Below are 12,230 nucleotides of genomic sequence, written 5' to 3' on the forward strand. Positions count from 1 at the left end.
TTTTAAACAATGTTTCATTCTTAGCCACTTCAACTTTGGTGGTGGTTGATAGAAATGACCTATCTGAAACAAACTCGAAATTTAAAGGATCTATCTAAAACCTTAGAAACATAAAGGACCTATCTAAAACAAACGTGAAACTTAAAAAACCTAGGGAGGTATTTAACCTATTAATTTTCAATACATAAATTTTGATAAAAGTTTATCATTTGAAGTTATTAAGCAATGCCTTTGCAATTCGGTTTGATTACTTACACATCTATCTTAGAGCATCTCCAATAGAATTATACTCATCTTGAGTAGTTTAAGTTGACTCCAATAATTATACATCTCTGAGATAAATGTGTAAATAATCAAATCAATAATCCAATAAACACGATTCAATTCAAACTAATTATTTTAAAGGTCTTACTAATTAATCAAGTAATGATTATACAATTTTTTAAAAATAAAAAAGAACTTGCTAGTTAGCATTCTCTTTCTTTTAATAGTACCAAAAATCTAAAATATTTCATTAAAAGTTATCTCTTTATTTTGAAAAACAAGTTTCTTTAATGTTTAAAAATGTTAATATCATCACTTTAGTTTGATTCGGATCTCATGAGAAAAAATCATAAAAAACAATCTAATCTGCTTATTTTTTATTGGATCTTTCAAAAAAACCAATCCATTAAATAAGTACTGGAATTTTGCTATAAAAACAACAGTGTATACAATAGACAGAAAATGACAGAGATTAAAAAAGAACAACAAAAAAAAGTAACAAATTACTACTGACTACAACAACTACTGCTATATATATACAATCCAACACAAGAATCAATAGTACTGTTACTATTATAAAACAAAACCAAAAACACAAAAGGTCAAACATACAAAACTTGGACTCAACCTTGTTCTTGCTGGATCTCTCTCTCTATATAGTCCCCCCCATCACAACTACATCAATCCCCTTCTCCCTCTCTCTCTCTCTCTCTCTCTCTCTCTCTCTCTTCACTTTTCCTTAGCTTTTCATTTACCTACTGATACATACATCTTCCTTTTCACACCCTCCTTTCCACTCATATCCCACCAAATTTACATCTTTTATTCATATCACTTCAATCTCATCATCCAACTCAATCTTTAATCAAATGTAATTCATTCATAACAAATTCATCAATTTAATCCTTCAATACATTCATTTTTCAACTTTACTTCTTAAAATTGATATCTTCATCTTTTCCTAAATGGAAAATCAATTCTTTTCAAACAATCATTTTGATCAATCACAACCATCTTCAATGCCTACATGGCAATCAATTTCATCAGAACAACAGAATCAAGATTGTTTTTACACACCAATAGATCAATGTGTTAATCAATTTGATTCAGCACTTAGTTCAATGGTATCATCACCTGCAGCTTCAAATTCCAACATGTCAAATGACAATTTTGTCATCAGAGAATTGATTGGTAAATTAGGAAACATTGGTAATTGTTCTGATGAGATCTCACAAACATTGGTTGCTGCAAATTCATATATCAATAGCAATAACAATACTTCATGTTACAATACCCCTTTGAATTCTCCTCCAAAATTGAACATCTCAACAATGGCCATGAATTCAACTGTTGCAGAATTCTCAACTGATCCTGGTTTTGCAGAAAGGGCTGCTAAATTTTCTTGCTTTGGAAGTAGGAGTTTCAATGGAAGAACAACTCAATTGAGTCAAAGTCAAAGATCTACTCCATTGTTGGAAAATGGAAAACTCTCTAGAGTTTCAAGTAGTCCATCATTGAAAGAACTTGGATCTCAATCTCAAATTGGTATACAAGAGAATATGAATTGTTCTACTCAATTGCAGGATCAAATTGAACTTAACAATTCTCAAGAAGAATCAACAATATCTGAAAATGGTGTGAAACCTTCTCCTTATGTGAATACAAGGAAAAGAAAAGTTTCTTCCAAAGGAAAAACCAAAGAAACTTCAACTTCTAGTAATCCTCCAATGGTAAGATAAAAATTGAATTTTTACTTTATTTTATTTGACCCTCTTAATTAAATTAGTCATTTCATATTCTAAATCCAAAAGGGTCATTTTTGTTTTTGCAATACAGGCTTGTGAAGCTGAAGACTCAAATGCAAAGCGCATGAAAACAAATGAAGGTGAAAAAATTGAAAATGGTAAAGTAAAAGCAGAGGATGAGTCAAAAGGGGGTACAAATAGTAATAATGGAGGTGATGAAAAACAGAATAAGAGCAATTCAAAACCTCCTGAGGCTCCAAAGGATTACATTCATGTCAGAGCAAGAAGAGGTCAAGCTACTGATAGCCATAGTCTTGCAGAAAGAGTAAGAATTTTCATCATCATTTTCTTTCCATTAGATTGCGATTGCGCTGCAAACCTTTATATTGCCACAATACGTGACAATGTGACAAAATGCGGTTAAAATTGTTGTTGCGAAGACCTCAAAATATGTTATAATACGACCGCAATTACAGTTGCAGACTACAATTTAAAACCGTGATGTATGTTATATACATGTTAGGCTTTCAATTTTTGACATTGTGTAAACTAATTTTTGTTGTAGGTTAGGAGGGAGAAAATCAGTGAAAGGATGAAGCTTCTACAAGATCTTGTCCCTGGTTGCAATAAGGTTGGTAATAATTAGATAAATTAAGGATTCATAATTTGATTGGTTAGTTTGTTTTTACTAAAAAAAAAAAATTATGAATTATTATTCCTTCTAGGTCACTGGAAAAGCACTCATGCTTGATGAAATTATAAACTATGTGCAATCATTGCAGCGTCAAGTTGAGGTAAGATAATGATCTTTGAAATTATAAAAAAATTACTGCATACATACTAATTTTATTTGGTTAAAATAATATATGATAAAATGCTTCAAAAATTTATCAACCTTAGGAATTATTACATGACTTTTTTATTTATATTTTAAATTGGAAGGAATAAGCATATTATCACATGATGATAGTTATAATGTTAAGATTTCTTGCTCATTAAGTTTTTATTTTATTGTTTGAATTTTTTGTTTGCAGTTCCTATCTATGAAATTGGCTACTGTTAACACAAGGGTGGATTTTAGTATTGAGAGTCTAATCTCAAAAGATGTAAGTTTAATGGCTCTAGACAATGGATTTGCTTTTTAATAGATAAATAAAAAGTATTAATTTTTTTATTAACTTCAATTTATTGACTTTATTTTTTTGTAATTTCAGATGTTTCAATCAAATAATTCCTTGGCACACCCAATATTCCCATTAGATTCCTCAGCACCATCCTATTATGGGCAACAACAGCAGCAAAACCCAGCAATTCACAATAACATTTCTAATGGAACTGTGACCCACAACTCAGTGGACCCATTAGATGGTGGTTTATGCCAAAACCTTGGCATGCACTTATCTTCACTAAGTGGATTTAATGAAGCTGGCTCACAGGTAATCATATTTCTTCTAGGTTTCAATAATGTTAATTGTATTGTAGGGTTTTCCATAATTGTTGATCTGGACCGTCTGATCGAGATTACAGATTACGTCTTGACTTTTGTGTTTTAGACCTAATTTGTAAAATCAAAATGTGGACCGTTTGATCACTATTCAAAATTCCAAATCGTGTGAATTATTATAAAAGTGAATTGTATTCTCTTCATTCACACAGTTGCCGATCTGGATTGTCAAATCAAGATCAACGGTTCAGATTATGACTTTATACTTTAGACCTAGTTTATAAAATACAATCGTGGACCGTCTAAAAATAATTTGAGAATTCAGATTGCGTGACCATGTCAAATATGTGATTCTTAAATTGAACCATAGTCAATTTTTTAATACCTATCTAGTTTCATGTACTTTTTTAGTTAACTATTCTTAACATGCAAGGATTTTCATTTTTCAGTATCCATTAACATTCTCTGAGGATGACCTCAACACAATTGTTCAGATGGGATTTGGACAAACTGACAATAGAAAAACACCAATACAATTTCAGAATTTGAACGGTAATAAACCAAACATAAAAAAAGTATATGTTAATGTGATATCATTTTCAATAGGCCTTATAAAAAAATTATGTTGACATGAACTTGTTTTGTCCAAATGCAGGCACAAATCAACTACCCCTATGAAATTAAGCTTTGATCACCATTCATTACGCCTGAATTGAAGCAAAGATGAATAGGAACATTGCTGTTGTACACATCAACAAGAAATTTAATTGGAACAACCCTATGTATTATTATTAAGCCATTATTATTATTATAATTAGGACTAATAGAAGCCTCTTTTGTCTTCATGTTATCCCTTTCTTTTCTTTTTCCTTTCACTTTCCATGATTTTAATTTTTTATCTTGGGGGTGGTTTCTTTTCAATATTTTTATTTTTTTTATTTTTGTAAAACTATTCACTGTAAAATCTTTAGGATCTTGATTCTGTATTCTGTTGGTCCAGATTCTTATTATTATGGCACCAATTGTGAGATATAGTGCTAATTAAAGAAGGAGTTTTTGTACCACCTATCATTATCCCTCTTCACTTTGTCAATTATTTTATGTTTTGTGTATAATTCACACATCTAATCAATTCATAAAAAGAATTTTGATGGGTCTTCATCAAAATCTCATTATAGGTCATGTCAATTAACCTTATGCTAATATTTATTGGTAACCAGCTGTAATATATAGTGTAATAGTGGGATCCTATTAATTTAATTTTTTTTTTAATTTCAATGATCATGACATTTGGTAATTAACTTGTGCTGGGGTCAACCATAATTTCTGGCATTTTCTTGATGTTTTTTACATGTAACTTTTTTAGGTTCACCAACAGCAGAAGCTTCTGTACCCTTTCACTAGTTTTTTACTATATGAAATAAAAAACCCAAAAAGATAGTAAAAGTTATAACCACCCCTTTTAAAATAAAACATAATTTTTTTTAACTAGTATTAAAGGAATCCCAGGTTGGCACAGTGTTGAAATTCTGACTAGGCCGTCTAATGAATCATTGAGCTTTATAATTTCACAACTTTTATTATTAATTTTATGAATAAGAAAAGGAGGTTTGTAGTGGAGTTCAGGTTTGGAAAAGATACTTTTGATTTATTAAACTAATCTTTTTATTTTTTGTTGATAGAGGTTGTTAACTAAAATCCAGTTTATAAAGATTAACAAAATATTTATGGGTTCTGATCTTGACATTTTAATAGTGATGGGTCTATAATTGGTTTGCAGATTATTTTGATTTAATTATTAGTGGAAAGATGCTTTGAATGTGATGCTGTTTACAGAACAGTTGCACATATTTAATATAATGCCAGATTTTATTATTGTATTATACTTTTTTTCTTTCTTTTATGGGTTCTAAAGAAGTTAAACAAATGCCAATGGAAAGTGGTAATCTGACACCCTTGTCTCCAAAAATTACAAGCAGCCTAATCATATGGAGACGTGTCAAAGGATGGATTCCTATTCATAAAAATTAAAAAAATGGATTCATATATAGTTTATGAAGAATGTGAACAATCATTAAACAGATCACAAAACAATTACTAGTGTATTAAATTAATAATTCAATTTGGTTAAGTGAGTTTAACTCAATTAGTAGTTAGTAAAAACAATGCATAATATATGTAAGTTTTATGGTTTAAATCATGAAAAAAAAAAAAAAAATTTAATTTGTACGCACTATGTAAAAAAAAGTTGATATGTGTTTGTTTTATATATATTTTTCATTTCAAATTGATCCCATGGATTTAAGGATGGCTTAGTTTTCTTTTGGTGAATATAAAGATGATTTAGTAGTTGAAGGTAAAGTTAATGAGTGAATTGATGTAAGAAAATCAATTATAAAAACTTCTAATTTTTTTTACTAAATTATGGTCTTTTCTCAGCTTGTTTGCTCGATTGCCTTCTATTCTTATGTAAAGATGATTTTGTTTGTCCAAATGAAGGTGGAGTAAAGAATAGTGAAGGGTCACAAAAAAAGTGGTCGTTCCAAGAGAAGGAAGATGGCGTCACCTTTACAAGGGTTGAAAAAAAATGCAGGACTATTAGAAGCTGACATGATGTCTTTGATTAGGTCTCTTAAAAGTTCAAAAAATTCCAAAATAAACAAAGTGAAGGGTAAATCATCCAAAGCTACTTCTAGTAAGAATAATGTTGTTTCTTTGTCAACGAGATCGGGACCTTATGCTAATTCTAAAGATTGGAAGAATTGGGTAGCCCTTCATGGGGATGCTAAGGTTGTGGAATCTGATGTTTTAGATGTGGGAGAAACAATTGCTATTCGGTGCAAGAACAGTTTTCAGGTGTTAGGGGTTTGCGTGGGGGGTCAGGAGTGGGTGGGGAGGTGAGGGTGAAGGAAGGGCAGTTTAGGGTGTGAGGGTGTCGGGTGGAGGGGTGAGGCGCGGGTGGTTGAAATGAAGATTCTTTCTGTTAATATCAGGGGGTTAGGGACGGTGGAGATGAGGAGAGAGATTCAGAGGTTGGTTTCAGAGAGGAGGTCGTCGGTGTTGTGTATTCAAGAAACTAAGTTGGGGGTGGTGGATGAGTTTTCGTGTATGTCTCTTTGGGGGTCCACTCCGATAGCGTTTTCTTTCAAGTCCTCGGTTGGTGCTTCAGGTGGGATTCTAGTGTGTTGGATGTTTGGTTGTCTGTGAACATTGATAATTGTTTGTTGGTTAAGGGGAGTTTCAAATAATAATGCGGTGTTTTTTTATTTGGGGGGGGGGGGGGGGGGGGGGGTGGGGTTGGTCGTGGTGAGGATGTTAGGAAACTGTCATGGCTTAAATGGGATACTATCTGTTTGAAAAAGGAGAATGGAGGTTTGGGTGTGAAGAGGTTGAAGAAGTTTAATATTTCTTTAATGGGGAAATGAGTGTGGAGGGTGTTGGAGGAGAAGGAGAGTTTGTGGAGTTTAGTGCTTCGGGCGAAGTATGGTGAGGAGGGAGGGAGGGTGCGGTTTGCTGAGGGGGTCTGCTCGATTTGGTGGCGACATCTAAACCAAATCCGAGTGAGGGTGGGGATGGCGATGGCGGATGCTACATGGTTGGTTAATAACATTGTTATGCAGGTCGGGGATGGTAACACCACTTAGCAACGTCTTATGCAAGACTTTTTGAGTTATCGGAAAGAAAAAAAAACTAGCTACAATATCGGAGATGTTTGCTTTAGGTTGGGAGGATGGTGGTGAGGCGTGGAAGTGGAGGAGGAGGTTATTTTCGTGGGGGAGTGTGTGGAGCGGTTTGTCTGTTCTTGTTTTGCAAGTTGGCATGGCTGATAGGTTGGTGTGGAAACTTCATCCTTCCAACAAATACACCGTGCAATCTGCTTATTCTTACTTAACAGCGGTTGACCCTAATATTACTGAGGATTTTCATCATTTTTTGTGGCATAAAGCGGTTCCGTTAAAGGTTAATATATTTGTCTAGCGTCTCTTTCTGAATAGACTTGCTACAAAGGATAATCTGAGGAAGAGGAATGTTCTGGATGTTTCCCTGGTATCTTGTGCGGTTTCATGTGGGGCTGTAGAGGACAAAGACCATTTGTTTTGTAAGTGTGATCACTACAGTCGTTTTTGACTTCTGATATCCCATTGGCTTGGTATCAATACAATTCTTCATGGCAATTTAAATACTCATTCAAATCAGTTTTGTGCTCTTGGAGGGTTCTCAAAAAATTCATGGACATTCTTATCTATTATTTGGATTTCGGTCTTATTTGTTATCTAGAAAGACCGTAACAGTAGAATTTTTAATAATCATTTTCATCAGCTTACAAGACTTCTTGAAAAGGTTAAACTCCAAACATATTGGTGGTTGAAAGCGAACTACATTACGTTCGACTTTGACTATCCCTTTTGGAGGCAAAATCATTTATGTTGTTTTCAAGCTGCTATCTAATTTTGATTATTGCTTCTTTGGTTGTTGGTAATCTAACTGTATTGTATTTAAACTTTTAATAGTTACCTCTAGCACGCCTTGTGCTTGAGAGGCTGTTTGTTGTTTCTTTAATATAATTCCCTTAGTTTATTAAATAAATTTTCTTGATATATGTTTTATGATTAGTTATTTGATTGGTTTAGTTTAGGTATAACTTAAAAACCTTTTCAATAAAAAAACATGAAAATAAGGCAATCTTTCCCAAAATATTTATCCTCAAACCTGTTCATAGTCCTTTTAGACACTTAATACTATTAATCTATAAAGAGATGGGAAGCAAAAGCATAACTTTCTTAATTATGCCAATCTTTTGGGTTAAGGAACTTTCTTTACCACATTAAAAGGATAGTCGGGACAGGTCCAAGGATATAGTGAAGCAAACTCTTGTTTTTGGCCACATCTCAACTCACTCAATGGTCTACATAGTGTTACAACATTATTGTTTTATCTTCATTTTTGTTAGAATCTTTTCAATTTCTCAAAATAAATAGAAAAAGTTGTTCCATTTAAAGAGAGATAAATACCAAAAACTTTCAATTTTAAAAATAAATAAATAATGTTATATACAAGTTTCGAGTGATTATTCCTGGATGAGTTAAGCTCATTTTCTTCGAAAACCAACATAAAAAAAAAAAAAAACTCTGCTTTAAAATGCGAATTGACTATTATTTTAATGACCAAATACGAACAAATCATCAGACAAGCGATCGAGGTCATTTGAAATTTCGATTTTCAATTGCATAACTTTTAAAATTGTCATGTCAAAGCGTATCAAAAAGTTTTTTTTAGCAATGGTTGACAGTTCTTCAGTGTTCAAAATTCAAAGTATAATAAGAAACTTACAGAAGAAGAATGCAATGAAATCAAAAGACACACGACATTTATACCTTCTAAGAATTGGTTTATTTTTTATTTTTTATAAATAGTAACTTCATGGAAATGAGTTTATTTCCGTTCCAAAAAACTGTCTACTAGATAATATATATATATATATATATATATATATATATATATATGTCTTCAAAAGATAACACATCTTACTGGTTGTTTTTTGAAGGAACATCTTATTGGTTGTTGAACGAATGATGTATATAACTCACATATTTTAATTTCTTTAATAATATCATTTTCTTTTTATCTTTATTTCTTGCTCTGTACACACTTACTTTTATTTTAATTTATGTTTTTTCAAGTCTTACTCGGTCAAATGTTTCTTGCGTCGCAAACTAAGACTTGTGATCATGAACCTATCAACTAAGAATTCTTTAAAGATTTAATTTGAGTCTTATATTGATCTTTGATGTTCATTTGTTGGAACAAAAGATTTAAACTCCAACGAATATTAGAATCCATTTAATAGTAAAACTCACTATCTAATTTTTATCTTTATCTTTCTCTAAACGGAGTCATCTATTTTTGTTTTTTAAGAAATTAAAATGATCTCAACTTTATACGAATAGAAAAGTATACATACAATTCATTTTTAGATTTGTTCACTTTTGCACCTAACTTTTAAATGTCACACTACTTTAGGTACGTTTGATTATATGAGAACATATATTGAAAGAGTTACATTGGAATCTGCCATCAAAAAATGTTTACTTAATAAAATAAAATTGTTTAAAAAAATGAGCCGTTAAATTGAACTAAATAAAAAAAAAAAACTGAGTTGTACATTGACTATATATACAAACCAATAAACTTTCTTTAGTGAATTTCTTGCAAAGCACGTTTAAAAGTTTTAAGCATTTCTGATAATGTTTTCTATCCCCTCTCTAAGGTAATTAAATTAGATAATTAACTTTTTTAGTTAGTCCTTGTTGTAATCTCTTGTTTTTTTAAGCTCCCTTTTTCTCATGTATTTTTTCCATGTTTTGCTTGTAACATAAATCTCCTTTACTATTTATAATTTGTAACAACTGAAGAAAAATTAAGTTTAACTGACACATGGGCCTTTCATTTGCCTAATTTTAGGTTAAATTGTGTTGTTCAATTGTCATAGTCAGATACTGAAATCAATGTCCCTAATAGAAAGAAGAGGGAAGAAAAATATGCCATCAATGAAATGGCTTTAGATTGTCCTTCTAAAATGACGAGCAAATGAGGCCCCACCAAAGAAGAATGTTTGAGAGATTTGTAAGGAACTAAAATGATCATTAGGGTAGGTGCTCTACTAAGTAAAGTTGTCACTTGCCACTTTTCCTTGGGGACCCCTCTCTTTCACCTTAGGTATAGATACATGAATTCTGCTCATTTCCAACTCAAATTTTAAAAATATTCATGCGTGAGTTAACCCACGCTAGTATTAATCTTGTTGTCTACAAATATATCAGCAGCTACGTGAGTTAACTCATGTAGGGTAATTTTGTCTTTTTCAGTTGGAACGAGCAAAAACAGTTTGGTGAAGAGCAGAATTCTACATACGGTATAACATGCATTTTTTTGGGCTTTTGAAAGAAAATAAATTAAAATTTCTATAGAAAAAAAAAACCATTTAAAAACAACCATAATTAAAGTCTTTGATATTCTATAAGTCCATTGTGATATCGCCACAACTTTCATCATTTGAATCGACAATGAGACTAATCTTTGGTTCAACTAATTAAGCATGATTTTTTTTTATTCTCAACCTTCGATATGGTGACTCTGTTAGGATTTGAATCTCTCCTCTTTAACGTAAGCAAGTTGTACATTATATTTTTTTGCGTAGACGAGTGTAATAGTTTTTTATTGCTTTTGTCATCGTACCTTTTTTTGTTTGACGGTTTCTCTTCATGCTTTCAAAATTTCTCTCTCTTTATTTCTCCTTTTTGTATGTGTCATTGGTTGAGCGGAACTTAACTGTCGTTCGTCTCTCTAGTTAAATATTGTTTGACACTTTTTAGATTGATTCAATTACATTTTAATCAATGTAACCAATTTAAAAAGTCTACCGGATGAAATTTACCTTCTGATGATGGTACTTTGGTATTTTTGAGGTGGCTGTTAAATAAAAAAAGCCTAAATAGTTTTTTTTTTTTTTTTTCTTTTGTTTTGGGAGAAAAATTAAAAGGGCCCAGCAGAATAAATCCATCATTTGTTTTACCAACCGTCTATTATTTTGATGCTCTACAACTGTAAGATTTTATGTTGCTATTTTTCTACATTTCAATGCCTCTCACCATCAACTACCAATTTATTTTCTCTCTTTCTACCTCAAAGAAAATTAAGAAAAATTATGTTTATAATTTCAGTCAACATCAATACCAGTTTTCTTTTGTCGCTTAAATTTGATTGCACGCTTTTGCTAGCTAACTTTTGTTTAATAGTAGTACCTTGTAGACCTCACAAAATTAAAAGTATAATAAAATTGCAACAAAACTAGATTTAATTTTTGAAAAAGAAAATGCTAATGAGAAGTTGAATTGGATCAGATGGTCAGAGATTCAAACCCCGTTATAGAACATATGAAAACAATTTATTAAGAATGAAGAACTCTTTTTTAATAATAAATGTTAGTATGTTAATTGTTATATTAGTTTTTTTTTTTTTTATTTAAACTACCTCCAACTTTTTAACTCTCAACTCAAACTAATTGAGTTACTCAACCACAATGAAATTTTTTTATTGTATATGCAAACAAAATTTAGATATTAACCACTATTTAATTGAAGTGGATAATCTATATGCATAGCATTCATATGTATTATTTTAACATCAAACCTTCCAAATATTTTTCTCTATCTCTTCAATTTTTTACCTTCTACAATTTATAAGTATTTTCAAAATTTGAAGGAAATACGTCAATTTTATTAATTCAAAGTCCTCTTATATATTGAAGTTTATAAAGACTTGACTTTGCATTTAGTAAACCATAGGATAAATTTTACAAAAAGACCTACCAGACAATTGACAAACCAAATGAAGAAAATGTCATCCATTCATGTTTTTTACTTGTGGTAACTATCGTCTGCATTCTCTCGTCATTATTATAAGTAAAAGTTCATATTTTGAATTCTTTCAATAAATGATATATGTAATCTTTAATATAGACAACATACATCATTTATTGAATGAATCTAAAATGTTAAATTTTACTTGTAATAATGATCGAAGGATGTCCTTTACTTGCAGCTAAGCGTAGTCACAGTTTATTGTTTTCATGAATTATGAGGTTTTTTGTCAATGAAGTTACCTGTTTGTATTTATTATCATGATTAGAAAACTAGTACCTTCTGTCTTATTTTATGGTTATTTTATGTCTTTTCAATTAAATCATGGAAAACAAAACGGTACTGTTGCTAGCATAT

The 12,230-nt window shown here is 31.1% G+C and overlaps 1 protein-coding gene across 1 annotated transcript; it reads left to right on the forward strand.

The window, feature by feature from the left end:
- Window positions 1-956: 956 nt before the first annotated feature.
- On the forward strand, window positions 957-4,527 carry LOC25498190 (transcription factor bHLH62). Its single transcript, XM_013593069.3, has 8 exons — window positions 957-1,994; window positions 2,101-2,334; window positions 2,575-2,640; window positions 2,735-2,803; window positions 3,044-3,115; window positions 3,224-3,445; window positions 3,903-4,005; window positions 4,109-4,527. The coding sequence occupies exons 1-8, from the start codon at window positions 1,230-1,232 to the stop codon at window positions 4,129-4,131; spliced, it is 1,554 nt and encodes a 517-aa protein (XP_013448523.1). The 5' UTR covers window positions 957-1,229; the 3' UTR covers window positions 4,132-4,527.
- The last annotated feature ends 7,703 nt before the right edge of the window (window positions 4,528-12,230 follow it).

This window comes from Medicago truncatula, chromosome 7, assembly GCF_003473485.1.
Source record: "Medicago truncatula cultivar Jemalong A17 chromosome 7, MtrunA17r5.0-ANR, whole genome shotgun sequence".
Classification (NCBI taxonomy): domain Eukaryota; kingdom Viridiplantae; phylum Streptophyta; class Magnoliopsida; order Fabales; family Fabaceae; genus Medicago; species Medicago truncatula.

What these genes read in the sequence shown, in the direction of transcription:
- LOC25498190 (XM_013593069.3), top strand. Translation starts at nt 1,230, where the DNA reads ATGGAAAATCAATTCTTTTCAAACAATCATTTTGATCAATCACAACCA. An exon ending in CATTGCAGCGTCAAGTTGAG is followed by an intron (nt 2,804 to 3,043) that starts GTAAGATAATGA and finishes TTTTGTTTGCAG; the next exon opens with TTCCTATCTATGAAATTGGC. An exon ending in ACAATTTCAGAATTTGAACG is followed by an intron (nt 4,006 to 4,108) that starts GTAATAAACCAA and finishes GTCCAAATGCAG; the next exon opens with GCACAAATCAACTACCCCTA.